This window comes from Pantherophis guttatus, chromosome 18 (assembly GCF_059756535.1).
Source record: "Pantherophis guttatus breed Tessera chromosome 18, ASM5975653v1, whole genome shotgun sequence".
NCBI classification, from domain to species: Eukaryota; Metazoa; Chordata; class Lepidosauria; order Squamata; family Colubridae; genus Pantherophis; species Pantherophis guttatus.
Window position 1 is genome coordinate 9,679,672 of NC_142080.1, and position 27,829 is coordinate 9,707,500.

The 27,829-nt window shown below is 47.3% G+C and overlaps 2 protein-coding genes across 4 annotated transcripts in view; one reads left to right on the top strand and one right to left on the bottom strand.

Annotated features, from left to right (window-relative positions):
- Positions 1 to 2,987, bottom strand: part of RNF115 (ring finger protein 115) — a 26,893-nt gene extending 23,906 nt beyond the window's left edge. The window contains exon 1 of the mRNA XM_034427235.3: positions 2,829 to 2,987. Within this exon, the coding sequence (XP_034283126.1) occupies positions 2,829 to 2,924 (96 nt within the window). The 5' untranslated portion in view covers positions 2,925 to 2,987. The remainder of the gene's footprint in view (positions 1 to 2,828) is intronic.
- POLR3C (RNA polymerase III subunit C) lies at positions 2,796 to 27,331 on the top strand. 3 transcript variants are annotated; one of them, XM_087881226.1, is made up of 15 exons: positions 2,796 to 3,137; positions 5,603 to 5,898; positions 8,176 to 8,431; positions 8,522 to 8,707; positions 11,015 to 11,103; positions 12,003 to 12,107; positions 13,925 to 14,017; positions 14,253 to 14,333; positions 17,275 to 17,326; positions 18,330 to 18,390; positions 19,392 to 19,542; positions 21,286 to 21,387; positions 22,320 to 22,369; positions 24,931 to 25,080; positions 27,119 to 27,321. In XM_087881226.1, the coding sequence occupies exons 2-15, from the start codon at positions 5,752 to 5,754 to the stop codon at positions 27,195 to 27,197; spliced, it is 1,602 nt and encodes a 533-aa protein (XP_087737352.1). In that variant the 5' UTR covers positions 2,796 to 3,137; positions 5,603 to 5,751; the 3' UTR covers positions 27,198 to 27,321. The 3 variants fall into 3 exon arrangements, with proteins under 3 accessions (XP_087737352.1, XP_034283123.2, XP_087737353.1); XM_034427232.3 differs by having other exon boundaries at positions 3,088 to 3,323; positions 27,119 to 27,331; XM_087881227.1 differs by having other exon boundaries at positions 3,137 to 3,724.
- The last annotated feature ends 498 nt before the right edge of the window (positions 27,332 to 27,829 follow it).

Consider the following 27,829-nt stretch of genomic DNA (forward strand, 5'->3'; position numbering starts at 1 on the left):
ACCCAATTGGCAAAGAAAAGCCCAGGAACTCTATTGGTTGGAAATATGCAGAAGAGGCCTTTAACCAGCATTGGATAGACCAGGGTTCTGCAACCTTAAACACTCAAAAGAGCCATTTGGACCCGTTTCCCACAGAAAAGAAAACACCGGGAGTCACAAAACCCTTCCGGTGTCTGACTATTTCTTGAGCGGCCACAAAACTAGCATATGTAGTCGAATTAAACGTTCTGTTTTCTTCTGATTTCTTCTTCTTCGATTTATCCATGGTTGGCCTACCGGGGGTTGAAAAGCTCAATAAATCGCGTGCCGGCGGGTGTCGTACATTGGCGGTTTTGACGCATATTTTGAGTGACAAGGAGCCGCAGCACAGAGGTGAAAGAGCCACATGCGGCTCCAGAGCCACAAGGTTGCTGACCTCTGGGATAGACCATGCCTAGAATGGGGATGATGATTATCCATACTCAATTCCTTCAATTGTACTTCAAAAGGGCCTGGTGGCTCAGCAGACTAAAAGCACTGTGATTAACACCAGCTGTCTGCAATTACCGTAAGTTCGAATCTCGCCAAGCTCAAGGTTGACTGAGCCTTCCATCCTTTCTAAGGTAGGTAAATTGAGGACCCAGTTTGTGGGGGCAATAAGCTGACTTTGTATAAATATACAAAAGGATGAAGGCTATTGCTTAGCGCATTGTAAGCTGCCCTGAGTCTCCGGAGAAGGGCGGCATATAAATCAATTTTTTAAAAAAAAAATTGTACTTCAAGACTGGTTTTTCAAGAAGAGACAGGACAGCCATTGGTCCAGAGTGGTATAGAGTCCCCTGCTTCAACAGGGGGTGGGACTAGAAGACCTCTAAGGTCCCTCCCAACTCTGCTACAGATAGTCCTCGACTTAACAACAGTTCGCTTAGTGACCATACAAAGCCACAATGGCCCGTTTTTTTCACCACCTTTAGCAGTATCCCGCCATCACGCGATCAAAATTCAGGCGCTTCGCAAACGTAAACTCCCATTTAGGATGGTGGCAGCGCAACCTGGGATCACGCAATCTCCTTTTTGCAACTAAACCAAGTCAACGAGGAAGCCAGATTTCACTTAGCGACCGGGGGTAACCGACGGTGGCGATTCGCTTTAACGAACGAGGCAAGGAAAGGTCGTAAAGCAGGGCCCAAATTCAACTTAGTAGAGGTCTCGCTTAGAGCAACAGAAACGTTGGGGGGGGGGGGAATGGTAGTAATAAGTCGAGGACTTACCTGTATGGCGCCTCCCTGCTCCAATGGAATAGAATAGAATACAATTCTTTATTGGACAAGGGGGTTGGACTAGATGACCTCCAAGGTCCTTTCCCACCCTCTTATTCGGCTATATGTTATCAAACTCCGCCTTTCCCAAGCTGCTGCTGCTGGTGCCTTCCGATTCCTTGGACACCCCCCTCCCCTCCAGCATCCCCACCCTCACCCCAAATCTGGGGACAACCAAGCCAAGTCAAATGAGGAAGCCAGATTTCACTTAGCGACCAACGGCGGGGATTCGCTTTAACGAACGAGGCAAAGGGAAGTCGTAAAGCGGGGGCTGAACTCAACTCAGCAGAGGTCTCACTTAGCAACAGAAACGTTGGGGGCCTCTCCCTGCCCCGGGTGGTCGTAAGTCGAGGACTTACCAGTCTGGAGCCTCCCTGCTTCAACAAGGGGGTCAGACTAGATGACCTCCGAGCTCCCTTCCCACCCTGTTATTCTGCTATATGTTATAAAACTCCGCCTTTCCCAAGCTGCTGCTGCTGTTGGTGCCTTCAGATTCCTTGGACCCCCTCCTTTCCAAATCTGGCCACAACCAAGCCAAGTCAACGAGGAAGCCATATTTCACTTAGCGACCGAAGGTAACCGACAGCAGCGATTCGCTTTAACAAAACGAGGCAAGGAAAGGTCGTAAAACGGGGGCGCCGAACTCAACTCAGCAGAGATCTCGCTTACCAACAGAAACGTTGCCCCCCCCCGCTCCCAGTGGTCGTAAGTCGAGGACTTACCTGCACGGAGCCTTTCCTGCTTCAACAAGGGGGGGAGGGTTCGGACTAGATGACCTCCATGGGCCCTTCCCACCCTGTTTATTCTGCTACATGTTATAAAAACTCCGCCTTTCCCAACTGCTGCTGCTGCCTTCGGATTCCTTGGAAACCCCCCTCCCCACTCCAGCATTGCTCCCCCCCCCCGTACCCCAAATCTGGGCACAACCAAGCCAAAATCAAACGAAGCCAGATTTCACTTAGCGACCAACGGCAGGGGGGGGGATTCGCTTTAACGAACGAGGCAAGGAAAGGTCGTAAAGCGGGCCCCAAATTCAATTTAGCAGAGGTCCCCTTTAGAGCAACAGAAACGTGTGGGGGGAAGGGGGTCTGGTGGTCGTAAGTCGAGGACTTACCTGCCTGGAGCCTTTCCTGCTTCCACAAAGGGGGGGGGGGGTCGGACTAGATGACCTCTAAAGACCCTTCCCACCTTGTTTATTCGGCTACATGTTATAAAAACTCCGCCTTTCCCAACCTGCTGCTGCTGCCTTCGGATTCCTTGGACCACCCCCCACCCCCACCCCAAATCTGGGCACATCTGGAGGGGGGGAGGGGGCGCCAAGTTGGGGAAAGGGGCTTGTGGCCCCCCCACCCCCCACCCAGGCCTGGGGGGGCAGCGAGTGGGATTTGGGGGAGGGGATTTCGCTGCCCCGTCGCCCCTCCCCTCGTTTTGCAAGGGGGGGGTTGCAGCCTTCCCCTCCCCCCCCCCACGAACCCGGGTCGCCCCTCCCCCCCTCCCAGGTCTTTCGCGAGGGGGGGTCCCTGCGCTCACCGGCAGCTTTGGGCTGACCTCGCCCTTGCAGCTGTGGCAAAAGAAGCGGTGCTGGGAGACGGCGGCCGTCGCGGCAGCCGAAGAGGCCTCCGCCATCCTCCCGCCCCGCCGAAGCCTCCGCCGGGCTTGGAAAAGCGAAACAGAGCCGCTGGGCCGACGCCGCGGACACAAGAGAGACGCGGGCCTAGAGCGGCCAGCGGCCAAAGCCGGGTGGGACGCTCTAGCCGCGCACCGCTTCCGGGCCTTGTCGACCCCTGAGTGGGAGGAGCCGAGGCCGGTGATTGGCCAGAAGGAGAGAAGGCGCTTCCGGTAAGGGGTGCGGGGGGGGCTCCGTTGCCATGGGGACCGAGGGAAGGGCTTGAGGCCTAGGTGGAGAAACCTTCAAGAAGCGGAAAAAAAGAAGCGTGGGGGGATTTTTTTTGTTTTTGTTTTCCTTCCTCCGCCTGCACGTTGAAGGTCTCCGGCTAAGGAGAGGAAAAAAAAACCGAGGAGAAGGTAACTCTAAGGAATCCTCGGTTTACGGCGGTTCGTTTAGTGACCGCGTTCGAAGCGACCACGGCACTGAGGGGGGAAAAAAAGGACTTTTCGGACCATTTTTTCCACACTTAACGTAGTCGCGTGATCAAAATAAAGACGCTGGGCAAGTGACTCATAGTTACGACGGCTGCCGTGGCCTAGAGTCACGTGATCCCCTTTTTTTGACCCGGGGGTGGGGGAGAGGACCGTCTGACCAGCAAATGGGGGAAGGGAGCCAGATTCGCTTAACGACCGTGTGAGTCACTGAACAACGGCACGGATTCACTTCACTTAATTGTGGCAGGAAAGGTCGAAAAATGAGGCGAAATTCGCTTAATGTCTCACTTAGCGACAGAAATGTCAGGCTCCCCATTGTGGCCGTAAGTCGAGGACTAGCTGTAAAGGTGTGAGGGGGTGCTCTGTAGGGCTGGAAGAGGGGTGGGCTGTGGGTCGGATGTGGGGGGGTGGCGTCTCTGGGTGGCATTTCTGATAGAAAAGGAAGGAGGAGAAAAAACATTCTCTTCCTTACTGTTCGTAATTGTGCTACTTATTTTCATTTGTTTTCCATTTTGTTAATTGATAAAAATAATTTATCAACACTTCTCTTTCTGAAAGTATTTGAAAGGATTAGAGCCGTGATGGAGAACCTATGGCACATGTGCTGTCACCAGATGGACTTTGCAGGTGCCGGAGTGCCAGAAAACGGCCTGAAAACAGCCAAAAGAATGGCCAAAACCAGGCTGTTTTGGGGACCAAAAACGACCCAAAAAACAGCCCTGAAAACAGCCCGAAAATGGCCTGAAAACAGCCTGAAAAACGGCCTGAAAACAGCCTGAAAAACAGCCTGAAAGCGGCCCGAAAAATGGCCAAAAATAGCCAAAAAACAGGCATGCACACGCCAGCCATCTGGTCTTCAGGTTTCTGGTGCTCCAGCGCACGCACATGCATGCACATTTCAGTTTGGGCACTTGGTGCCAAAAAGGTTTGCCATCACTGGATTAGAGCATGTACAGAGTGTAACCTAATTCAGCTTTTGCTTAGCTGAAGCTCCATTGTAACCTAATGTGCCAACTGAAGATGTCAACCTAACACATTCAATTTGCAGCATTTTTGCACACCTGCCTATACACTTTTGCACAGTACTGTACAGGTCAGTCCTCGACTTACAACGATTCATTTAGTGACCCTTCAAAGTTACAACGGCACTGAAAAAAAGGGACTGATGACCGTTTTTCACACTTATCACCATTGCAGCATCCCCATGGCCACATGATTTACATTCGGATGCTTGGCAACTGGTTTTATGACTGTGTCCCAGAGTCACCTGATTCCCTTTTGTGACCTCCTAACAAGCAAAGTCAATGGGGAAGCCAGATAGAATAGAATTCCTTATTGGCCAAGTGTGATTGGACACACAAGGAATTTGTCTTCGGTGCATATACTCTCAGTGTACATAAGGAGAATAAAATACATTCATCAAGAATAAAAAGACTATCACTTAGTGATAGTCAAGGTTACTAATCAAATTGTACTAGGAAACAAATAAAAACAATATAAATGGAAAGATACAAGCAACATGGGTATAGTCATAAGTGGGAAGAGATAGGTACTAGTAAGGATGAGAAGAATAATAGTAATACAGTCTTAGTAAATTATTTGACAGTGTGGGAATTAATTGTTAAGCAGAGTGATGGCATGGGAGAAAAAACTCTCCTTGTGTCTAGTTTTTTAGTCTGTTTTAGTATGTTTTAATTTGTATTTATTGGGATTGTTTCGTTTGATGTAAGACGCCCTGAGTCCTTCGGAGACAGGGCAGCATATAAATCCAATAAATAATAAATAATAATAATAATAATAATAGTTGTTCTGGTGTGCAGTGCCCTATAGTGTTGTTTTGAGGGTAGAAGTTGAAACAATTTATGTCCAGGATGTGAATGAATGAAGCCAGATTCACTTAACAATCCTGTTACTAACTTAACAACTGCAATGATTCATTTAACAACCATGGCGAGAAAAGTTCGTAAAATGAGGCAAAGCTCACTTAACAAATATCTCACTTAGCAATATAAATTTTGGGCTCAATTGTGGTTGTAACTTGAAGACCTGTTGTAGATAGACTTTTATGGGTCTGTACTGAAACAGTAACTTCCTCTTCTATCCCTGAGATCCAACGAAAAATCGGGGGAAATTTAGCCCAGGGTTCTACGGAATATTTGCACCAATTAGACTCTGAATGTGTAAAACCTTTCTCTTTTCAGATGCAGAGCTGGTGACATATACTGAACGGTGGAGTCTTAATTCTCGTTTTGGACCCTGAAAACCTTCACTGGAGTTGTTTACTGACTTGGAGTAGCTTACACATTTTATTGCCGTCAATTATACCTACCGATAATCGTTCTCCAGCAAGATGACCCAGGCTGAAATCAAACTTTGTTCTCTCCTGCTCTGTGAACATTTTGGTGAAATTGTGGAAAAGGTGGGAATGCAGCTCATCCGAATGGGCGGACAGACGTTATGGATGATTTCCCAAAACACAAGCATGTCGCTTGATCAGGTAGATTTTTTTGGGGGGGTATAATAATCTAGGTTAAATTAAACTAAGATTAAGTATCCATGGTTCCTGCTGATGTTCTCCCTCACACTCATCAATCCTGAGTGGAATTAAGGATTCCAAGAGGATTCAAACGTTGGTTTACAGTTGTTATTGTTATTAGTTGCGAAGTCGTGTCCGACCCATCGCGACACCATGGACAGCGTTCCTGCAGGCCTTCCTGTCCTCTACCATCCTCTGGAGTCCATTTAAACTCACACCGACTGCTTCAGTGACTCCAGCCACCTCGTTCTCTGCCGTCCCCTTCTTCTCCTTTTGCCCTCCATCGTTTCCAGCATTCGGCTCTTCTCCAGGGAGTCCTTCCTTCTCATTAGGTGGCCGAAGTATTGAGTTTCCTCTTCAAGATCTGGCCTACTAAAGAGCCGTCAGGGTTGATCTCCTCTAGGACTGACCGATTGGATCGCCTTGCAGTCCGAGGGACTCCATTCTTTGGCGCTCAGCCTTCCTTAGGGTCCAACTTTCACAGCCATCCACTGCAATTGGCAAAACCATAGCCTTGATTATACGCACTTTTGTTGGCAGGGTGATGACTCTGCTTTTTAGCAAGCTATCTAGATTTGCCATAGCTTTAGTAGCAGTCCCCAATTTTTCTGACTTTGTGGTTCAGCGGGCAGCGAGGTGGGGAGAGGGGTTGGTTCCACGCACCTGCATTTGAACAAGCGGCCGGCACATGTGCCCGCCACTCCTACAAATGGAGCTGCACACACTCACTCACCTATCACTTCCGCAGCCCAGTTCCGAACAGCCTGGTACTGGGCCACAAACCCAGGAATAGAGGGCCCCTGCCCCCTGGTTTAGAGAACCATAGAATTGGTTAATGGTTTTCAACAAGCCATTCTTTTCCTCAGCCATTCAATACAGGATTAGCTATATTTTACTTCACATTGTATTACTTCACAGTACAAGGCTATTGTAAGGTTTTGGGAACGAAGATATTTGCAGTTCTGAGGGGAAGGACCAAAAACAAGAATTGGAAGATACCAAATCGAATCGCAGCCCTGTGTCTGCTGCCCTAGGAGCAAAACCCGCCCTGGTAACAGCTGGGTTTATTTCCATTCGGAATATTTTGTATAATTTAAGCTTTATAGAAGACTGGTGGGGCACCCAAGGATCAGGCAGAATGGATGTCTGTGGAGATTCTCAGTCATCCAGGTCCTAAAGGTGCTTTTTTCAAAAGGCAACTGGACTTTCTGGTTTTTTCTTTGAAGACGTTTCACTTCTCATCCAAGAAGCTTCTTCAGCTCTGACTGGATGGTGGAGAATGGAAGGATTTATGTACTCCTTGCAGACAGCTGGTCATTTGCATCCTTTGAGAGAGTCATTGAGGCCCCTTGGAGGTTTCTCTGTGTCCTCGGGGTCACCTGAGTAGTGCAAATGGTTCCTGTAGTCTGCAGTTTTTTTCTGGAAATCCGTTCCTTCTCCCACACCATTCAAAGGGTGTTCACCCCAAATTGTATAGCTAAAAGTCTAGAGATTCTCAGTCATCCAAGGAGGCCATTGGAAAATCACCTTTGGGACAACCATGACCTGGATGACTGAGAATCTCCATAGATGTTGAAATCTTGCTGTGGGTGGCCCAGACGTGACCTGCATTTGTTCTGACCTAGGCTTCCTTAAAAAGCAGGAAGCAGAGTCTTGGTCCCAGCAAAACCCCTTTTATTTACACGACTGCGAATCCCTTTCATTCACAGTCAGCAAGGCCTGTCCAAACAGTCTTTCAGAGGAATACTTATCAACACAGACCTTATCTCGCTTGGAAAGCTGCCAGATAACTAGTTTCCAAACGCAGCACAAGGCCAAACTTGGCACAGGGTCACGAACAGAACTTTGCACTCTCGAACCGACCGACTGAACAAATTGTTTCCTGCAAAAGCCCCCTCCCCGTTTGCTCCTCTTTTGTTTCCTATGGGAGGGGCCGATCACCTCCAAGGTGTGGTTTTACTCCCAAGTCGACCCTGCTTTCTGAGTTGTTCTTGTCTTCTGGCAGCTTTGCGCATGCGCACAATGGGAACGAGCTCCTGCTGTTCCTCTGCCTCACTGCTGTCTACCTCCCTCTCTGCCTCCGACTCAGAGCCCTTGCCCGAGCTTTCCCCAACCCCCATGTTCCTCCCCAACCTCCTCACTGTCCGACTCCGCGGCCAGCTCTGCAGGCCGCCGGCGGACCACAACAATTCTGGAGAGAAGTAGATATTACGTTTCCTTCCCTCTACCTTTACGCAGGTCCGGAAAGCGCTCTGTGTCCTCATCCAGCACAACTTGGTGAAATTCCAACAGCAGAAACGGGGCCAGGTAGAGTATGAAGTCCAGTGCAGCCGAATGCTGCGGATCCTTCGCTATCCCCGGTACATCTACACCGCTAAAACTCTCTATAGCGACACAGGGGAACTGATTGTGGAGGAGTTGCTGCTCAACGGTAAAATGACCATGAGTGCCGTAGTGAAGAAGGTGGCTGACCGGCTGACCGAGACCATGGAAGGCGAGTAAATCTGGTGGGTTTCTCTGCCGGAGAAAACGCAGCTTGCGAAGGCCACCGCGAAAAGGGTTTTTCTCGTGTCTTTCTCCACAGATGGGAAAACAATGGATTACAGCGAAGTCTCTGCCACTTTTACATGCCTGGCAGATACGCATTTTGTTCAGAGATGCCCTTCGCCGCCCGAAGGTCCTGAATCTACCGAAGCACGGCCTTCTCCCACGCCTGCGTTGGCCTTTAATGAGAAGGAAATGTATGCTGTTCCAAAGCTGAACCTCATCGGTGAGGAGCTAAGTCGTTTCGATAGCATGCGATGCTGGAATTAAACCAGTATAAACCATCATTTAGAGCCTCTCATAATATTTTAGAAGTAGGAAGAAACCAACTTGTTTGAGGAGAAGAATGAAATTAGAATGGAATAGAATAATAGTAGAGTAGAGTAGAGTAGAGTAATATATAGAATAAGGTAAAGGTAAAGGTTCCCCTGGCACATATGTGCTAGTCGTTCCTGACTCTCGGGAGTGGTGCTCATCTCCGTTTCAAAGCCTAAGAGCCAGCGCTGTCCGAAGGCGTCTCCGTGGTACTGTGGCCAGCATGGCTAAACACCAAAGGTGCACGGAAAGCTGTTCCCTTCCCATCAGAGGTGGTCCCTATTTTTCTACTTGCATTTTTTACATGCTTTTGAACTGCTAGGTTGGCAGAAGCTGGGATAAGTAACAGGAGCTCACCCCGTTATGCGGCACTGGAGATTCGAACCGCTGAACTGCCGACCCTTTCCATCAACAAGCTCAGCGTCTTATCCATTAAGCCACTGCATCCCTCTCTAATATATAGAATAGGAGAATATATAGAATAGAATGAAATAGGAATAGGGACAGAAACAGGAAAAGAATAGAATGAAATTGAATCGAATCGAATCGAATCTGGAAGGGAGGTTCCAGGATGATTCCTTCGAATCTAGAAGGAATCATTTCTGGCCCCCAGAGGCCCTCCAGAGGCCGGAAATGGCCCATTTGTCAACTTCCAGTGGAACCGGAAGGCCTGTTTTCTGCTCTCCCCAGGCTCCAGAGCCTTTCTGGAAGTCTGGGGAGGGCGAAAACGGCCTTCCCCATGCCCACGGAGGCCCTCTGGAGAGCAGAAATGGCCCATTTGTCAACTTCCAGTGGGACCGGAAGGCCCATTTTCTGCTCTCCCCAGGCTCCAGAGCCTTTCTAGGAGTCTGGGGAGAGAGAAAAACGGGCCTTCCCCACCACTCCCCGAGGCCCTCCGGAGGCAGGAAACAGCCCGTTTCCTTAGTTCTGGTGGGCCCAGAAGGCCCGAAAGTCAGCTGTCCAGAGCTGAGCTCGTGTGCCCACCGATATGGCTACGCATGCCACCTGTCGCGCACATGCCACAGATTCGCCATCACGAATCAGAAAAATACCATTTCAGAAAAATGCCTGTCCAGTCTCTTTTTAGAAAACCTATGATGAAGCACCCACAATTTCTGAAGGCAAGCTGTCCCACTCGTTTGTGTCTTTCCTGCCTTATACAGCGAAATTTATCGTCTAAATTCCATTAATCTTATATGTACTATGTCTCTCACACAAAGAATCCTGTAAATATTATTATATGGCTGGGCTGACATAATTAATCCAGTTCTCAATTCCTGTTTTTTTTCTACCTTCGAGACCGACTTCTGCCACCAACAGCCTCCCACCGGCCAGTTCGCTCCCACAGGGAGGGTCTCCTCAGGGTGCCATTGGCCAAATTTTTTTTAATTTTTTTTTATTTGATTTATATGCCGCCCTTCTCCGAAGACTCAGGGCAGCTTACAATGTGCTCAGCAATAGCCTTCATCCTTTTGTATATTTATACAAAGTCAGCTTATTGCCCCCACAACTGGGTCCTCAATTTACCTACCTTAGAAAGGATGGAAGGCTGAGTCAACCTTGAGCCTTGGCGAGATTCGAACCCTGCAGTAATTGCAGGCAGCTGGTCTTAATAACCAGCTTAATAACAGGGAGCCTTAGACCCCTGTACTACCAAGGCTCTTTTTTTATGTCGGCTGGCGACACCCAGGGGGAGGGCCTTCTCTGTGGGAGCCCCAGCCGTGTGGAATGAACTGCCCCTGGAAATACGTAAGATCTCCGACCTCTGGGTGTTTCGCTGCGCACTGAAGACCCTGTTGTTCTGCCAGGCCGGGCTATCAACATAATAGTTTTAAATTGGGGTATTTTAAATTTCTGGGGTTTTAAATTGAGCCAAATTTATTTAATCATTTTAAATTTTAAATTGATGTTTGTCTTGTGTTTTTAAATAGGCTGTACACCGCCCTGAGTCCTTCGGGAGAAGGGCAATATAGAAATTTATTTATTTATTTATTTATTTATTTATTTATTTATTTATTTATTTATTTATTTATTTATTTATTTATTTATTTATTTATTTATAATAAAGATAGGATTTTATCTTCGCAGTCGAAGCCGCTTGTAGGAATTTCACCTGAGAGCAACAGATGCAGATCAATCCTACAGTATCCCTGGGGGAGGGAAGGAAGAGACACGTCTGCTGCTGGAAGAAAATACATTTTTCTCTTTCGGCCAACAGGAAAGGGGAAGCGGAAGCATTCAGACAACGCCAAGGAGGACGGTGAAAGGGGAGGAAAGCGATTCAAGCAAGACACCGAAAGCGAAGAGGTAGCATGGCCGCTGCTTCCAGGACAACTTAAGCTGGGAGAACAACTGGGCAGGAGAATGCAGATGCCAGATCAGATTCTAGTGGCAGAGGGCAGAAGGAAGCATCCTAGAAAGCAGTGGTCCCCGACCTTTGCGGCTTGGCGTCTCGGCTGCGGGTGGGGAGGGAAACCGGGCTGCGTAAGAAGCAGGCCGGAGCGTGAGGCTTGCATGCATATGTGCATGCAGCTTGACTGCAAGTTGAGTGGCGTGTACATGTGTGCACCGGCCTGTCACTTGCATGAGTGAAGCTGCGTGCATGCAGGTGCACCAGTACACTTCATGCGCCGGCCTGCTTCCCCGCATGGCCCAGTTCCGAATAGGCCACGGCTTGGTGGTGGGCCACTGTTCTGACCCAGCTCCCCAATCACGACAAACCCTCTGTAGTTAAAGCAATGATTCCTTTATTAGGAACGCCAGCAGCCCTGGCAAAAAGTTTCTCACCACAGGCTAACAAGTCCATCCGGCAGGGAGAGGAATAGTTGTCTGTCCCATCTATTCATCTCTGCCCCCTGCCTTTTGTCCCCAGAGCTAGGGTGGGCCTTCACTAGCAAAAGTTGCTCTTCCGTCCCAAGGACCGGCCCATAGATTTCCACTGCTCTCCTCTCCTCTGCCTTCTGTGCATCAGGCACTGGACCCAGCTGCTCCTCCTCTTCCTCATCAGCCACCTTCAAACCTGGGGGCTGTCGACTCTCCATCTGAGGGCTGACAGACGGCCCAGACTCTGCCTCTGTCTCTCTCTCTCTCTGCCAGCTCCATTCCCTCTTCCCCCTCGGAGCTCTCGGGTTGCCCTGATGCTGACCCTGACTCCCATGCCTCCTCATAATATTCCAAAGTAGAGATTCTGCTTTGGCCCATTTCAGCCTTCTGCAGACAGTGGAATCTTCTGGCAAGTCAACATCGACCGTTTCCATCAGCACTTCCGGGATCAAGCAATTGTTAGTGCTGTGGCCAACAGGATGGACCAGGTGAGTAGCATCTTCCTCAAATTGTTCAGTACTTATTAAATAAATTTATTGTATTTATTTATTTATTTATTGGTTCGATTTATATGCCGCCCTTCTCCGGAGACTCAGGGCGGCTTACAATGCATTAAGCAATAGCCTTCATACTTTTGTATATACCTGCTTAGTAGGGCTTTCGCCCCCCCCTAAGCGGTGTTCTTTTTTATACAAAGTCAGCTTATTGCCCCCACAATCCGGGTCCTCATTTTACCTATCTCGGAAGGATGGAAGGCTGAATCAACCTTGAGCCTGGTGAGGTTTGAACTCGCAGTAATTGCAGGCAGCTGGCAGCTAAGTGCTACTTAACAGCACTTTAGTCCGCTGCACCACCAAGGCTCTTTTTAAATAACGGGAAGCGAGCTTCCTATGATCATCTTGGTTGTCCTCGCCACTCTCTGTAGGGACTTTCTATCTGAGACACTGCTGCCACCAAGCCAAGCCAACTCACACATGACTCCCTCCCTCCTGATCACTGGTGCTAAGCACTGGCTGCTTTTCTTTGACATTGTCTGCCTAATCATGGCTGGATCAGTCACATCTGCCTTTACCTGCCCTCTGATGTGGAATAGGCCAGATCCAATCCAATCCAATCCAAAATCAAACAGGCATAGAATCAAAATCATGTGAAGTATTAGTGCCGCTTTATAAAGCCTCAGTTAAGGCTACACCTGAAATACTGCATCCACTTTTGGTCACCACATTACAAAAAAAGAAGTCAGGAGTGCTGCGGTGGCCTAGAGGTGGAGCTCTCGCCTCACAATCAGGAGGCTGTGAGTTCGATCCTAGGTAGAGGCAGATATTTCTCTCTCTCTCTGGGCTCCCATGAGAATATATCTGCTGAAGAAAACTCCGCACTGGCAACAGGGACGGCATCCGGCCATTAAACACTCTGCTCCGCCCAGCAAGGGATTATGGGGTTGTTAAAAGATGCTGATGCTGATTACAAAAAAGATGTTGAGACTTTGGAAAAAGTAACTAAGATGATTAAAGGGCCTTGGTGGTGCAGCAGACTAAAGTGCTGTTAAGTAACACCAGCTGCCTGCAATGACTGCGAGTTCAAATCTCACCAGGCTCAAGGTTGACTCAGCCTTCCATCCTTTCGAGGTAGGTAAAATGAGGACCCGGATTGTGGGGGCAATAAGCTGACTTTGTATAAAAAAAAAAGAACACCGCTTAGGGGGGGCCGAAAGCCCTACTAAGCAGGTATATACAAAAGTATGAAGGCTATTGCTTAACGCAGTGTAAGCCGCCCTGAGTCTCCGGAGAAGGGCGACATACAAATCGAACCAATAAATAAATTGAACCAATAATAAAGTCCCGGAGACTAAAACGTAGGATGAACCATTGGCAGGATTTGGGTTTGGCCTGTCTAGAGAAAAGAAGGACTAGGGATGACATGATAGTAGAAATCCAGTATTTGAGGGGCTGCCCCAAAGAAGAAAGAGTCAAGCTATTCTCCAAAGTACCTGAAGGCAGGACAAGGAACAATGGATGGAAACTAACCAAGGAGAGAAGCAACCTGGAATTAAGGAGAAACTTCCTGACTGTGAGAACAATTAACCAGTGGAACGGCTTGCCACCAGAACTTGCAAATGCTCCAACACTGGAGGTTTTGAAGAAGAGACTGGCCAGCCACCTGACTGAAATGGTAGAGGGTCCCTTGCTTGAATAGGGGGTTGGACTAGAAGACCTCCATGGTCCCTCCCAGCTCTGTTCTGATTGATTGACAAGGGAATGGCCTCTGTTACACCTCCTAACTTTTCTTCTGCCTCCGTCCACAGACCAGTAGCGAAATTGTCCGAACTATGTTGCGAATGAGTGAAGTCACAACCTCTTCGAATGCCCCCTACACCCAGCCTCTCTCTTCCAATGAGGTGAGCCATCATTTGAACTACTACGTCGTGGGTTTAATTGTATGGCCGGAGGAGGTGGGGTTCAGCCGAAACTCTCAAGAGATAAAAGCCATGCCACTAGTCCTCAGTGACCAGACTTTTTTTAAAAAAAGTTTTTTAAAAAACAAACAATGCATAAACAAACAATGCTTCTCCTCCAAGAAGCTCATCTTCCGCTCCATCTTTTCTTTTTCTTTTCTTTTCTTTTTTTTTAAAGATATTCCGATTACTTCCGACTGGTTACAACATCTCCAAGCAGATTCTTGATCAGTACTTAACTTTGCTAGCAGATGACCCGGTAAGAAAATTAAATTTTCTAAAGACTTACTAGCCTTTTGAAAAACGCTTCTTCAGGAATGTTGTGTCCTTTGGATTTCCCTTTTTTTTTCTTAGACCTGAGACTTATTTCCAAGCATTTGGAGAGGAGAGGAGAGGAGGAGGAGAGGAGAGGAGAGGAGAGGAGAGGAGAGGAGACGAGAGGAGAGAATGCAGGAGAGAAGAGAAGAGAAAATAGAAGAGAATAAAATGCAGAAGAGAATAGAAGAGAATACAGAATAGAACAGAGCAGAGCAGAGCAGAACAGAACAGAACAGAACAGAACAGAATAAATATAGAATAAATATACAATAGAATAAATATACAATAGAATTCTATATTGGCCAAGTGTGATTGGACACACAAGGAATTTGCCTTTGGCGCATACGCTCAGTGTACATAAAAGAAAAGATACATTCATCAAGAATCACAAGGTACAACACCATAGGGAACAAATAAGAGAATGTAGAAGAGAAGGGAAAATAGAAGAGAATAGAATAAAAATGCAGAAGAGAGTACAGAATAGAAGAGAAGAGAAAATAGAAGAGAAGAAAAAAAGAAAGAGAAGGGAAGGGAGAAATAGAGAATAGAATAGATATTGTCACTTTGAATATACACTAATTGGCATATATTAAAATGAAATTACGTTGCATAACAGCTCTCAAAGGGTCTCCACCTCCAATATGCACTACATAAACATGACAAAATAAATAAATAAATACAAAATTATGCATATACCCACATATATTATATGACACGGAGAAACAACACAGTCTAGTTCAGATGTATACATGTACATGGTGAGAAAAAGGAAACTTGCGAGTTTACTGGATGGATGGCCTAGGGAATAAAGCTGTTACAGAATCTGGAAGCCCTGCTAGAAAAACTTTGAAACCCCCTCCCAGAGGGGAGCAACAGAAACAGACCGTGAAGTGGGTGTGTGGGGTCTCTAGCGATGCTTTGAGCTCTAAGCATATAGCGCTTATAAGCAAAATCCTAAATGAACTTCCTGTGATCATCTCGGCTGTCCTCACCACTCTCTGTAGGGACTTTCTATCTGAGACACTGCTGCCACCAAGCCAAGCCGTGATGCAATTTGTTAAAACGCTCTCAATCGTGTCTCTGTAAAAAGTGGCCAGGACAGAAGGAGAAAGATGTGCTCCCCTCAATCCGACGCAGGAAATGCAGATGCTGGTTTGCATGCTTCACTAAAGATGACCAGTTCAGATTGTTAGTTAACTGCAGCCCTTAATACTGTCGACCGCCTCCACAGCTGCATCTTGGATACCGAGTGGAGTATGACTGTCGGCTCTTTCTAAAAATCTGCGATGATCTCCTTTGTTTTATTAACATTTGTAACATTTTATTTATTTATTTATTTTGTCGAGCATATATGATTACAGATAAAGTATAAACATGATTGTGAATACACGAAATGTATAAACATGATTATGAATACATGAGATTGTTATGAATAAATTGGGACATTAGGACAGGGACGGAAGGCATGTTGGTGTGCTTATGTACGCCCCTTACAAGACCTCTTAGGAATGGGGTGAGGTCAATAGTAGACAGTCTAAGGTTTTGGGATGAAATCACAGAGTCAGGTAGTGCATTCCAGGCCTTGATCTCTCTGTTGTTGAAGTCGTATTTTCTGCAATCGAGTTTGGAGCGGTTTACCTTAAGTTTGTATCTATTGTGTGCTTGTGTATTATTGCGGTTGAAGCTGAAGTAGTCATTGACAGGTAGGATGTTGTAGCAGATGATTTTGTGTACAACACTTAGATCAGACCGAAGACGGCATAGTTCTAAGTTGTCTAAGCCCAAAATTTCAAGCCTGGTGGCATAAGGGATTCTGTTGCGAGCGGAGGAGTGGAGGACTCTTCTCGTGAAATAGCTCTGGACTCGCTCAATCGTATTAATGTCCGATATGCAGTGCGGGTTCCAGCCAGACGAGCTGTATTCGAGAATTGGTCTAGCAAAGGTTTTGTATGCTCTGGTTAGTAGTATAGTATTACCAGAGAAGAAGCCACAGGATTAGGTTGACAACTCTTAATGCCTTTTTAGCAATGCTGTTATAGTGGGCTCTGGCACTTATTTATGTATGTATGTATGTATGTATGTATGTATGTATGTATGTATGTATGTATGTAATTTATATGCCGCCCTTCTCCCGAAGGACTCAGGGCGGCTTACAAGAAGGAACCAAAAAAATTACATAAACATCAAAGTCAATTTAAAATTAGTTAAAATTAATAAAAAAAATTATTAAAATTATTAAAAATCACCCCTACGGATTCAGCCCATTTGGTGAAAAAGCCACGTCTTCAATTCATGGCGGAATGTGTAGAATATGTGCAGAATAAATATCAAACTAGGAAGTATCAGATAGCTTTTAACTGAAAGTATTATATAAAGATAGAAATATTTGAATTTTGTGAAGATGTGAAAAATATACAGGGGGTGGAGGGGTTCAAGTTTTATAAAAAGGGGATTTTGATTTGGATTATATTCTGTGGAAGTCCAGGGGGGAGGGGTGGGTTAGGGAGGGTTAGGGAGGTTAGGGAGGGTTGGGGGGGGGGGAAATGGGGAGAAAATGTAATTGTAAAACTTTTCCAATAAAAAAAAAAAAAAACTCACGGTGGAAGGAGAAGAGGTCAGGGGCTGTCCTGAGGCCGGTGGGCAGCCCATTCCAGAGGGTCGGCGCTCCCACAGAGAACGCTCTCCCCCCCTGGGGGCCGCCAGCCGACATTGTCTGGCCGACGGCACCCTGCGGAGGCCCGCTCTGTGTGAGCGCACCGGACGATGGGAGGATGGCAGGAGATGATCCTGCAGATACCCCGGGCCTAAGCCATTAGATCATTATATTAATATAATAATATTATATTCTATTAACCTATTCTATTAACCTATTCTCTCCACAGCTGGAGTTCGTTGGGAAATCGGGTGACAGCGGTGGCGGGATGTATGTGATCAGTATCCTTTGGGGGGTTTTCTGCGTCACGAGGGCCCGTCTCAGAATCAGAAGGGAGCCTCCTGGATAATGATGCAAGAAGGCAGGGGGTCAACCATCCCACTCAGTCATCTAGCCAAGAAAGACTCCTGGCTGTTTTGTTTTTGCCAAGAGTATGCAGGTAGTCCTCGACTTACGACCATTCACTTAGTGACCATCCAAAGTTACAGTGGCACTGAAAAAAGTGACTCATGTTTATGACGGTCGCAGTGACCTGGAGTCACCTGATCCCATTTTGCGACCTAATGGATGGAAACGGAACAAGGAGAGATTCAACTTGGAAATAAGGAGGAATTTCCCGACAGTGAGAGCAATCAAATGATGGAATAGAAGTTGCCTTCGGAAGCTGTGGGAGCTTCATCCCTGGAGGCTTTCAAGGAGAGACCGGACTGCCATCTGTCAGAAACGGCAGGGGGTTGGACTAGATGACCTACAAGGTCCCTTCCAACTCTGTTCATCTGTCTGTTAGACCTCCCGACAAGCAAAGTCAACGGGGAAAAGCCAGATTCACTTAACAACCCTGTTACTAATTTGAACAGCCGCAGCGATTCGCTTAACAAAGATGGGTGAGGAAAGTCGTAAAATGGGGCAAAACCCGTTTTAACGCATTTCTCCCTTTTGGCAAGATAAACTCTGGGCTCCGTTGCGGTCGTAAGTCGAGGACGACCTGTATTGGAAAGAGCCCGCTGCGGTGGGCTGCTTGGGGGAGAGAAGAGGGAGTGTGGAATAAAGACCAGTAGCCTTTTCTTCCTATTTGGCCCTGGATCTTCTTTGCTGCTCTCTCCAGCTCTTTGCACACCCACACCGGAATAGCCCTCAAGGAAAATGGTCCTCCATTGGGGAGGGGGGGGGGGAAAGGCTCTTTGGCCTTTCTGTCAGTTTCTCCTGGCTCTTCTAAACTTCAGCCAATCCAGAGGATGAGGATCATTCTTGTGGCATCTTTTCCCTAACTTTTCTTCCAAACAGATCTTCATAAGGGCTTGGCCTCTCTAGCCACCGCAACGCTGGAATCCATTGTGCAGGAAAGGTAAAACGAAGTCACTTTTACGGATCTTTCCACATCGGAAAGCTCTTCCGTGCGTTTTTGTGGTTGTTTGATTCAATTTTCTCAGAATAGGCTCCTCCCACCCCTCCCCGCCCCAATATCCAGGGAGCCTGTTCATTTGTCCTCTCGCCTTCTTTTTCTTTTGGTCTCCAAAGATTCTCGTTCGGTAGATTTCAGTTCATCCAAGCAGTGGAGATTCTGCAAAACCTGTTAGAGTTTGCAACAATCCAACCAGCACACAAGTACCGTATTTTTTGGAGTATAAGACGCACCTTTTTCCCCCCCTAAAAGGGGGGGAAATTTTAGGTGCGTCTTATACACCGAATGTAGGCCCCCACCCTTTGGCCTCTGCCTCCCAGCAGTTTGCCTCCTTGCAGCAAGCAGTAAGAAAAAAAAAGCTCCTTTCAGCTTCAGCACAGCCTAATTAGCACAAGTTGATTGGAATGGCCTCTCGACTCTCAGCTGTTTTGCTCTCAGCTGTTTTGCCCTGCTGCTGGCTTCAAGGAGGTAAATTGCTGGGAGCAGATTTTTTTTTTTCTCTCCTTGTGCTAATCAAGCTATGCTGAAAACGAAAATGAAAGTAAAGCAGGCTGTTTGCTGTTTGCTGCAAGGAGGCAAAATTGCTGGGAGTCAGAGGCAGCAGATTCCTTTTTCTTCTTTTCCTCACCAAAAAAAGGTAGGTGCGTCTTATAATCCAGAGCGCCCTTCTTCTAGGTTCAGCCAGATGGCTCTTCTTAGGAGATGGGACCCACAACATTTCTTCCCTCCCCATTGTTGTGGGTCAGATGGATGTGACTGGCAAGAGAAAGTTTGAAGGGGAAGGTGCAAATGTGTGTGTGTGAGAGAGAGAGAGAGAGAGAGAACGAGAACTATACCTGTTCTCCAGCTTACATGAAAGTTTCCAGTATAGGAGACAACGGGCTCATTAGTTTTTCGCTGCCCTACTCAGAACAGGCTCTTCTCCACTTCCTTCCTCGATACAGATTTGGGTCCCGCTGCGCCCGCATTTTCCGCCTTTTATTAAGAAAGAGGCACCTGGAACAGAAGCAGATCGAGGACTTCGCCATGATCCCGGCCAAAGAAGCCAAAGAAATGATGTACAAAATGTTGTCGGCCAATATCGTAGCTCTGCAGGTACCTTGCTCTCCCCGTATCGCCCAGCACGAAGGCCAAGCTGCGAGAGGCTTTGCCTGGGAATTGAGGCAACCTGCCAAGCCAGTGATGGGGGGTGAGATTCCTTGCAGGCCTTCTCAGGCCTTGCAGGTTGGCCAGGGGATTCTTGAGTGAAGGTCAGTGCCCCTTGTCGTGAAAAGGAGAGCATGGATTCTGCCATGGATTCCCATGTAGGAATTGCATGCGGGACCTAAAAGTGATGCTGCTTTTATTGGGGCAACTTTTAGGAGTCAATACAGCAAGAGCATTTAGACTTATATACCGCTTCACAGTGCTTTCCAGCCCTCTCTAAGCGGTTTACAGAGTCAGCCTCTTGTCCCCCAACAATCTGGGTCCTCATTTTACCCACCTCGGAAGGCTGAGTCAACCTTGAGCCAGTCAGGATCGAACCGCTGGCAGTTGGCAGAGTTAGCCTGCAATCCTGCATTCTAACCACTGTGCCACCATGGCAAGAGGAAGAGAATAGAGATTAGCAATAGCCCTTAGATTTATATACCGCATGGTGCTTCACAGCCCTCTCTAAGCGGTTTACAGAGTCAGCCTCTTGGCCTCAACAATCCAGGTCCTCATTTTACCGACCTCGGAAGGACGGAAGGCTGAGTCAACCTTGAGCCAGTAGGGATTGAACTGCTGACAGCGGCAGAATTAGCCTGCAATGCTGCATTCTAATCATAGGAAGGAAGGAAGGAAGGAAGGAAGGAAGGAAGGAAGGAAGGAGAAACGGAGGGAGGGAAAGAAGGAAGGAAGGGCAATAGCAATAGCAATTGCACTTATTTATATATCACTTTATAGTGTTTTCCAACCCTCTAAGCGGTTTACAGAGTCAGCCTCTTGCCCCCAACAATCTGGGTCCTCATTTTACCCACCTCAGAAGGACAGAAGGCTGAGTCAACCTTGAGCTGGTCAGGATCGAACCACTGGCAGTTGGCAGAGTTAGCCTGCAATCCTGCATTCTAACCACTGTGCCACCATGGCAAGAGGAAGAGAATAGAGATTAGCAATAGCCCTTAGATTTATATACCGCATGGTGCTTCACAGCCCTCTCTAAGCAGTTTACAGAGTCAGCCTCTTGTCCCCCAACAATCCGGGTCCTCATTTTACCGACCTCGGAAGGACGGAAGGCTGAGTCAACCTTGAGCCAGTAGGGATTGAACTGCTGACAGTGGCAGAATTAGTCTGCAATGCTGCATTCTAATCACAGGAAGGAAGGAAAGGAAGGAAGGAAGGAAGGATAGAAAGGGAGGGAAGGAAGGAAGGAAAGAGAAAGGGACGGAAGGAAGGATGGAAAGGGAGGGAAGGAAGGAAGGAAGGGCAATTGCAGTAGCACTTAGACTTATATACCGCTTTATAGTGCTTCTACAGCCCTCTAAGCGGTTTACAGAGTCAGCCTCTTGCCCCCAACAATCTGGGTCCTCATTTTACCCACCTCAGAAGGACGGAAGGCTGAGTCAACCTTGAGGTGATCAGGATTGAACTCCAGGCTGTGTGGGCAGAATCCGCTTGCAATACTGCATTCTAACCACTGCGCCATCACTGCTGGGTGTAAATGTGAGATACAGTCATAAGTCCCTTTTTTTCGGCGCCATTATAACTTTGAATGGTCACTAGATGAACTTTTGTAAGTCGAGGACTCCCTGTCGTGATGTATCAATACTAGCAAATTTAATCTCTTATATTTAGCTTTGCTTTCCTTCCCCAATGCAGGAAATCCCCAAAACTCCAGATCACGCCCCTTCCCGGACTTTCTACTTGTACACAGTCAATACTCTCTCGTCCGCCCGGCTGCTCCTCCAGCGCTGTTACAAGGTTTGCATCCCACTATCTCCTTTTTTAGGGGATGCGGTGGCTCAGTGGCTAAAACGCTAAGCTTGTCGATCGAAAGGTCGGCAGTTCAGCAGTTTGAATCCCTAGTGCCGCGTAACGGGGTGAGCTCCCGTGACTTGTCCCAGCTTCTGCCAACCTAGCAGTTCGAAAGCACGTAAAAAAAAAAATGCAAGTAGAAAAAATAGGGACCACCTTTGGTGGAAAGGGAACAGTGTTCTATGCGCCTTTGGCATTGAGTCATGCTGGTCACAGGACCATGGAGACGTCTTCGGACAGCGCTGGCTCTTCGGCTTTGAAACGGAGATGAGCACCGCCCCCTAGAGTCAGGAACGACTGGCACATATGGGCGAGGGGAACCTTTACCTATCACTTTTTTTGTTTTGTAAAAAAATATATATATTTTATTTTAATGCAAACTATCCATCTTTCATTAAACAGTGTGTCGCATAGGTACAAATATTTTGTGCAATAACAGTTAAAGTTTACAGCCATATTCATTATTTAATCTGTTCTTAGTTTATTACCAATACAATTAAATATCTAATACTATGACAATCCTCTTCTTAATTTATTTAACTCTATTAATGCATTTTCTAAATTTCACTATTTTTATTTCTAATTTTTACATTTATTCTCTAACCATTTATAAAATAACTCCCATATAGTATAATATTCGGTTTGTTCTTTCTCTTTAATTGCCAGCGTTAACCTGTTCATTTCTGCACATTCTAGTATTTTCCTAATCGCATTCTCCTCCGTAGGGATCGCTTCACTTTTCCAATTTTGTGCAAATACAATTCTAGCTGCAGTTATTACATGGATAATCAAATATACATTTTTACCTATCTCTTTTTTTTAAACCTCTCTTAAGCCAGACTGCACTCATGGCAGCCTCTATTTTCCCTCCCTTTCAGTGTGTGGCCAACCTGATAGAACGGCGACTCCACGAGACAAAGGAGAACCGGTGAGTCGGGAGTCCTGGGGGTGCAATTCAACCCTTTCAACCCAACTCTGCATGATGATGGTTGAAACCTTAAAGAGTTCTCCATCCATAAGTGAGACAGAGACAGTTGGGGAGAGCTGGTACACTGTCCATTGTAACTCTGTGTCTGGGAGAGCCGTTGGGTTCTCATGAAATGGTTTTTTTTTATAGTTTTTTTTTTTATAGTAATCTTATATATATATATATATATTTTGCAAAATGACTACTGGCATAAGCCTGATGATGGCAGATGGGATTCTGCCGAAACGTCGCTTCTACCCTTTTAGGGATATATCCACAATTACACGGGAAGAAACCCGAAATATTAACTATACACACATACATACCCGTGAAAACTTACATAAACAAATATATATATATATATGTAGGTCTTTGGTTATTCGGGTCTTCTCCCACGTAAAATTGGAAGTGTCTTGGCGACGTTTCGACGAAGTCTCATTCGTCATCTTCAGGCTGGTGTTCTCGGCTTCGTGCTTGCTCCTGGAAGCACGAAGCCGAGAACACCAGCCTGAAGATGACGAATGAGACTTCGTCGAAACGTCGCCAAGACGCTTCCAATTTTACGTGGGAGAAGACCCGAATAACCAAAGACCTACATACAAACACCCGCGAAAACCTGAGAAAATATATATATATATGCGAAAACCACTCACGCATTAATCACGAAATCTCCAGAACCATAAAGCCTACAAACTTGAAATTTGCCATATGTGTTCCCCTTGGCTTCTAGGTGCTCACTAAGAAAGGATTTTTCAAAATGACCATCAGAGCATTAGTTTTTTTTTTTAATTTGATTTATACGCTGCCCTTCTCCGGAGACTCAGGGCGGCTTACAATGCGCTAAGCAATAGCCTTCATCCTTTTGTATATTTATACAAAGTCAGCTTATTGCCCCCACAATCCGGGTCCTCATTTTACCTACCTTAGAAAGGATGGAAGGCTGAGTCAACCTTGAGCCTGGTGAGCCTGGTGAGATTTGAACCTGCAGTAATTGAAGGCATCTGATGTTAATAACAGTGCTTTAGTCTGCTGCGCTACCAGGGCTCCTTAGTATTAGTATTTCCTGTATTATAACATGCTCTGATGCTAATGAGTTAGACGTTTTACTCCCCCTCCCAACTTGAAAGTAACTCTGGAGAGAATGGGATAGGATAGGAGATGTTTCTGTGGGGCAAGGCTGAGGGGGAGAAGGGGAGAGGAGAGGCCAATTGTAACTACTCATTAATTTTCAAGCTGTGTCGATTTATCAAGCCCTGTTCTGTCCCCAACCACACGCACACACACCAACAGACGTTCAAGAGTTAAAGACCAAACCAGCCGGCAAAATCCTTTTCCTTATGATAACGGAACTTGGCAACAACCTAGTGGCTGCTTGCCAAGAGTTTATTATTTACGAAGAGGAGAGATAACTTCTCCCCACTCCTGGTACATCAAAAGAAACAGCTCAATAATTACGGAGTCAATCAAGTCCAGAGATAATCCAGCAAAGTCTATAGCAAAAAGTCCGGCAATGCAGAATGGCGTGGAAGCTTTCAGCTTTGTTCGTCACAAGGTTTGACTGGCCACCACGCTCCCTTTTATACCCTGTGGGGTGTGGTCCAGTGACTCAGCCTAATCTCAGGCACGCCTTTTCTTCTGTTGCACGCGCTTATCTCTGCGACGCTGGCGTGGATCCAGCCAAGACTCATTACCCTCATCACTGTCCATCTGTGGCTGCGTGGACGTGCTTGGCCCCGGCCCTATCTCTTGCCCTTCGGCGGACACCGAAGGCCTTGCCAGAGAGGAGGGTCCTGGAGAGGGAGGCCTTGCCAACTCCTCTCCTTCACTCTTGGAGTCCTCTCCTGCCGATGACACAGGCTCAGGTAACAGAGCCACAACAAGCCCCATCACATAGTTTCGTAGCGAAGCACAGATATCCAGCTAATTTAATATATAAAATACAAAGGAAATTAGGGGAAGGAAAAGGAGAGGGGAAAAGAAAGTGCGAGGTACAAGGGGGAAAAGAAAAAAAAAAGACATTGACTTCCAACTCTTTTAGCACAGTACAAGATAGAAACACTCCAGCCTCAACTTTTGGCTTTTACCCATTAGTATATAACTAGCCGTTTATATAAACACAAATCTGTCTGATCGACAAAGGCAAAGTCGAAGTTACTCATGAAATATTTTGAATCTCTGGAGCATCTGTTGAAGTCGCCCGAGTGGTGCGGTGGCCTAGAGGTGGAGCTCTGGCCTCACTATCGGGAGGCTGTGAGTTCGATCCTAGGTAGAGGCAGATATTTCTCTCTCTGGGCACCATGAGAATATATCTGCTGAACAAAACTCCTCATTGGCAACAGGAAAGGCATCCGGCCAGTAAACACTCAGCTCCATTCATTTGCCTGACTCCACCCCGCAAGGGATTATTATGGGGTCATTAAACAACGACATCTGCTGAAGTCGCCTGGCCTTCGGCCTCGCGGTCTCCCGTGTTCCAAGCGAGGCCACGAGACTCTCTGATCGTGGCCTTTCTCCCGTGGCAGGCGTCTGCTGGAGAAGAGCCAGCGGGTGGAGGCCATCCTCGCCTCGGTCCAGGCCACGGGGGCTGAGCAGGCGCAGCTGCAGGAGATTGAGGAAATGATTACGGCCCCCGAACGGCAGCAGCTGGAGACCCTCAAGCACAACGTCAACAAGTGAGTACGGCCCAGGTGGTGGTGGGTGGGAACGGCTGAAGCCCTTCCCCCACGGGTGTCGCCAGAAGCTAAAATTGACAGACTATAGATCTCGCCAAATTCAGCCCCGGTGAGGAAAAAGACCGATCACCGATACAGGCCAGGAGGAAAGGGAGCCAAGCTGGGCTAGATGAGATGAATCAAAATCACGTGAAGGATTAACACCGCTTTATAAATTCTTAGTAAGGCCACAGCTGGAATACGGCATCTAGTTTTGGTCACATGACAAAAAAAGATGTTGAGACTTTGGAAGAAATGCAAAGAAGAGCAAGTAAAACGATTGAAGACCTGGAGACCAAAACATAGGAAGAACGGCTGCAGGAATTTGGGTTTGGCCAGATTTAGCTAGAGAAAAGAAGGACCAGGGGAGACATGAGAGCAGTCTTCCAATATTTGAGGGGCTGCCACAAAGAAGAAGGAGGTCAACTTATTTTCCGAAGCACCAGAAGGCAGGATGGAAACTAATCAAGGAGAGAAGCAACCTGGAACTAAGGAGAAATTTCCTAACAGTGAAAACCATTAGCCAGTGGAACTGCTTGCCACCAGAAACTGCATGTCTCTATGGCAGTCACTCAATCGAGGAGTCCAACTGGTTCAATGATTAAAAGGTGCAACCTTTCAGATTACAGATTAACAGAGTTGAAAGGGACCTTGGAGATCATCTAGTCCACCGGTCACCAACTGGCGGTCTGTGGACCACTGGTGGTCCGTGAGAAAATTTTGGTGGTCTGCAGAAAATTTATTTCCATTTTTTATATTGCACTAAATCAGGGGTCCTCAAACTACGGCCCCTGGGACGGATACGTGCAATGAACGCTTGTGTTGCTGCAGAGAGTCTCCCCCTTTGGGGTCTTCTTGTGAGGGTCGGAGGGGGGCAGAAATTCCGACTTGGGGTCGGCTTCAGCCTCCTGGTGGGGGGCTTTGGGCGAAGGCTGGAGGGAAGAGCCGCTGGTGGCGAAGAGCCGGAGGGCCTCGTTCCAGTGGGACTGCATGATGGCCTGGAACTGACTGACCATCTCAGCCCGCTGAGCCTCTAGGCGCCGGTACCTGGCCTTGCACTCCTGCAGGTCTTCCCTCTGCTTGGAAAGCCTAAGCTCCTAGTCCTCAGTGAGGTGCTCCTGCTGAGCCTCCTTCTCGGCCAGATCCAATTTGAACTGAGCTGTTTTGCCAACTCTTTCTCCTGGTGGCTGCTTAGCTCCAACAACTGCTTAATGTTGGGGCCCTAAGGAGCCCAGGCGGGGAGCGAGGAGGGGCTGGGAGGGGAGGGGTGAGTAGAGGCTGGCAAGGTGTCCCTTGACATGAGTGACATTGAGTTGGCCACACCCACCCAGTCACATTACCACCTAGCCATGCCCACCCAGCCGGTCATTAGGCAGATCATATTAGTGGGCTGCGGAATTTAAAATTATGAATTTAGTGGTCCCTGAGGTCTGAAAGGTTGGTGACCCCTGATCTAGTCCAACCCCCCGCCCAACAGGAGACCCTACACCATTTCTGAGAGATGGCAGTCCAGTCTCTTTTCGAAAGCTTCCAGAGATGAAGCTCCCACAACTTTTGAAGGCAACGTCTGTTCCATGGGTTGATGGTTCTCACTGTCAGAAAATTCCTCCTTATTTCTAGGTTGAATCTCTCCTTGTTCAGTTTTCATCCATTCTTCCTTGTCTGGCCTTCGGGTGCTTTGGAAAATAGCTTGACCCCCTTCCTCCTCTCTGGGGCAGCCCCTCAAATACTGGAAGATGCTCTCCTGTCTCCCCTGGTCCTTCTCTTCACTAAACCAGCCATGTCCAGTTCCTGCAACCGTTCATCGTATGTTTGAGCCTCCAGTCCCCTCATCCTCTTGGTTGCTCTTCTCTGCACTTTTTCCAGAGTCTCCACATCTTTTTTATAGCGTGGTGACCAAAACTGGATGCAGGATTCCAGGTGTGCTTTTACCAAGGTTTTATAGAGAGGTATTAGTACCTCCCTCGATCTTGATTGTATTTTCCTTTTTTTATCCAAGGATCGATGCCAGTGAAACCCAAGTGGACGAAACCATCTTTATTTTGGAATCCTACATCAACAGCACCATCAGGCACTGAGCCATCGGCCGGAGCTCGAAAAATCCTATCTTCTAATTTTTAAAGTCCGATTTTTGTTTTGTTTTCATATAAAGATGATTTATTTAAAAAAAAAAATCCTGCCTTTGTGCGGTGGTCGTTTTTGATGAAGGAAATGTGTGAATTGAGAGTATAAAGGCGGTCCTTGATTTACGTCGGATCGTTTTAACGGCTGCTCAAAGCTACAGCGGCCTTGGAAAAAGGGATGTGCAACGTGTACTCGCGCTTAACAACTGTTGCCCTCCCCCCGTGGTCACACAAATGCTCATAATTTAAATTCTTGGCAACGGCTCACATTTACAATTGCACTCCAACTGCCTGCACGAGCACATCAAACTCGCGGCCCGTGGATCGGATGCGTCACGCACTGGCCACGCCCCCCTCCCCGGTTTAGCAAAGGGGGGAAGCCGCGATACATCACGTGACGACAACGTGACACCATGAGTTTGACACATTCCAATACCATTTCAGTGGCTGTCCTGTCTTTCCTTGAAAGCCTCCAGTGATGAAGGATGCACAACTTCTGGTGGCAAGCAGTTCCACTGGTTAATTGTTTTCACTGATAGGAAGTTTCTCCTTAGTTCCAGGTTGCTTCTCCCCTTGATTAGTTTCTA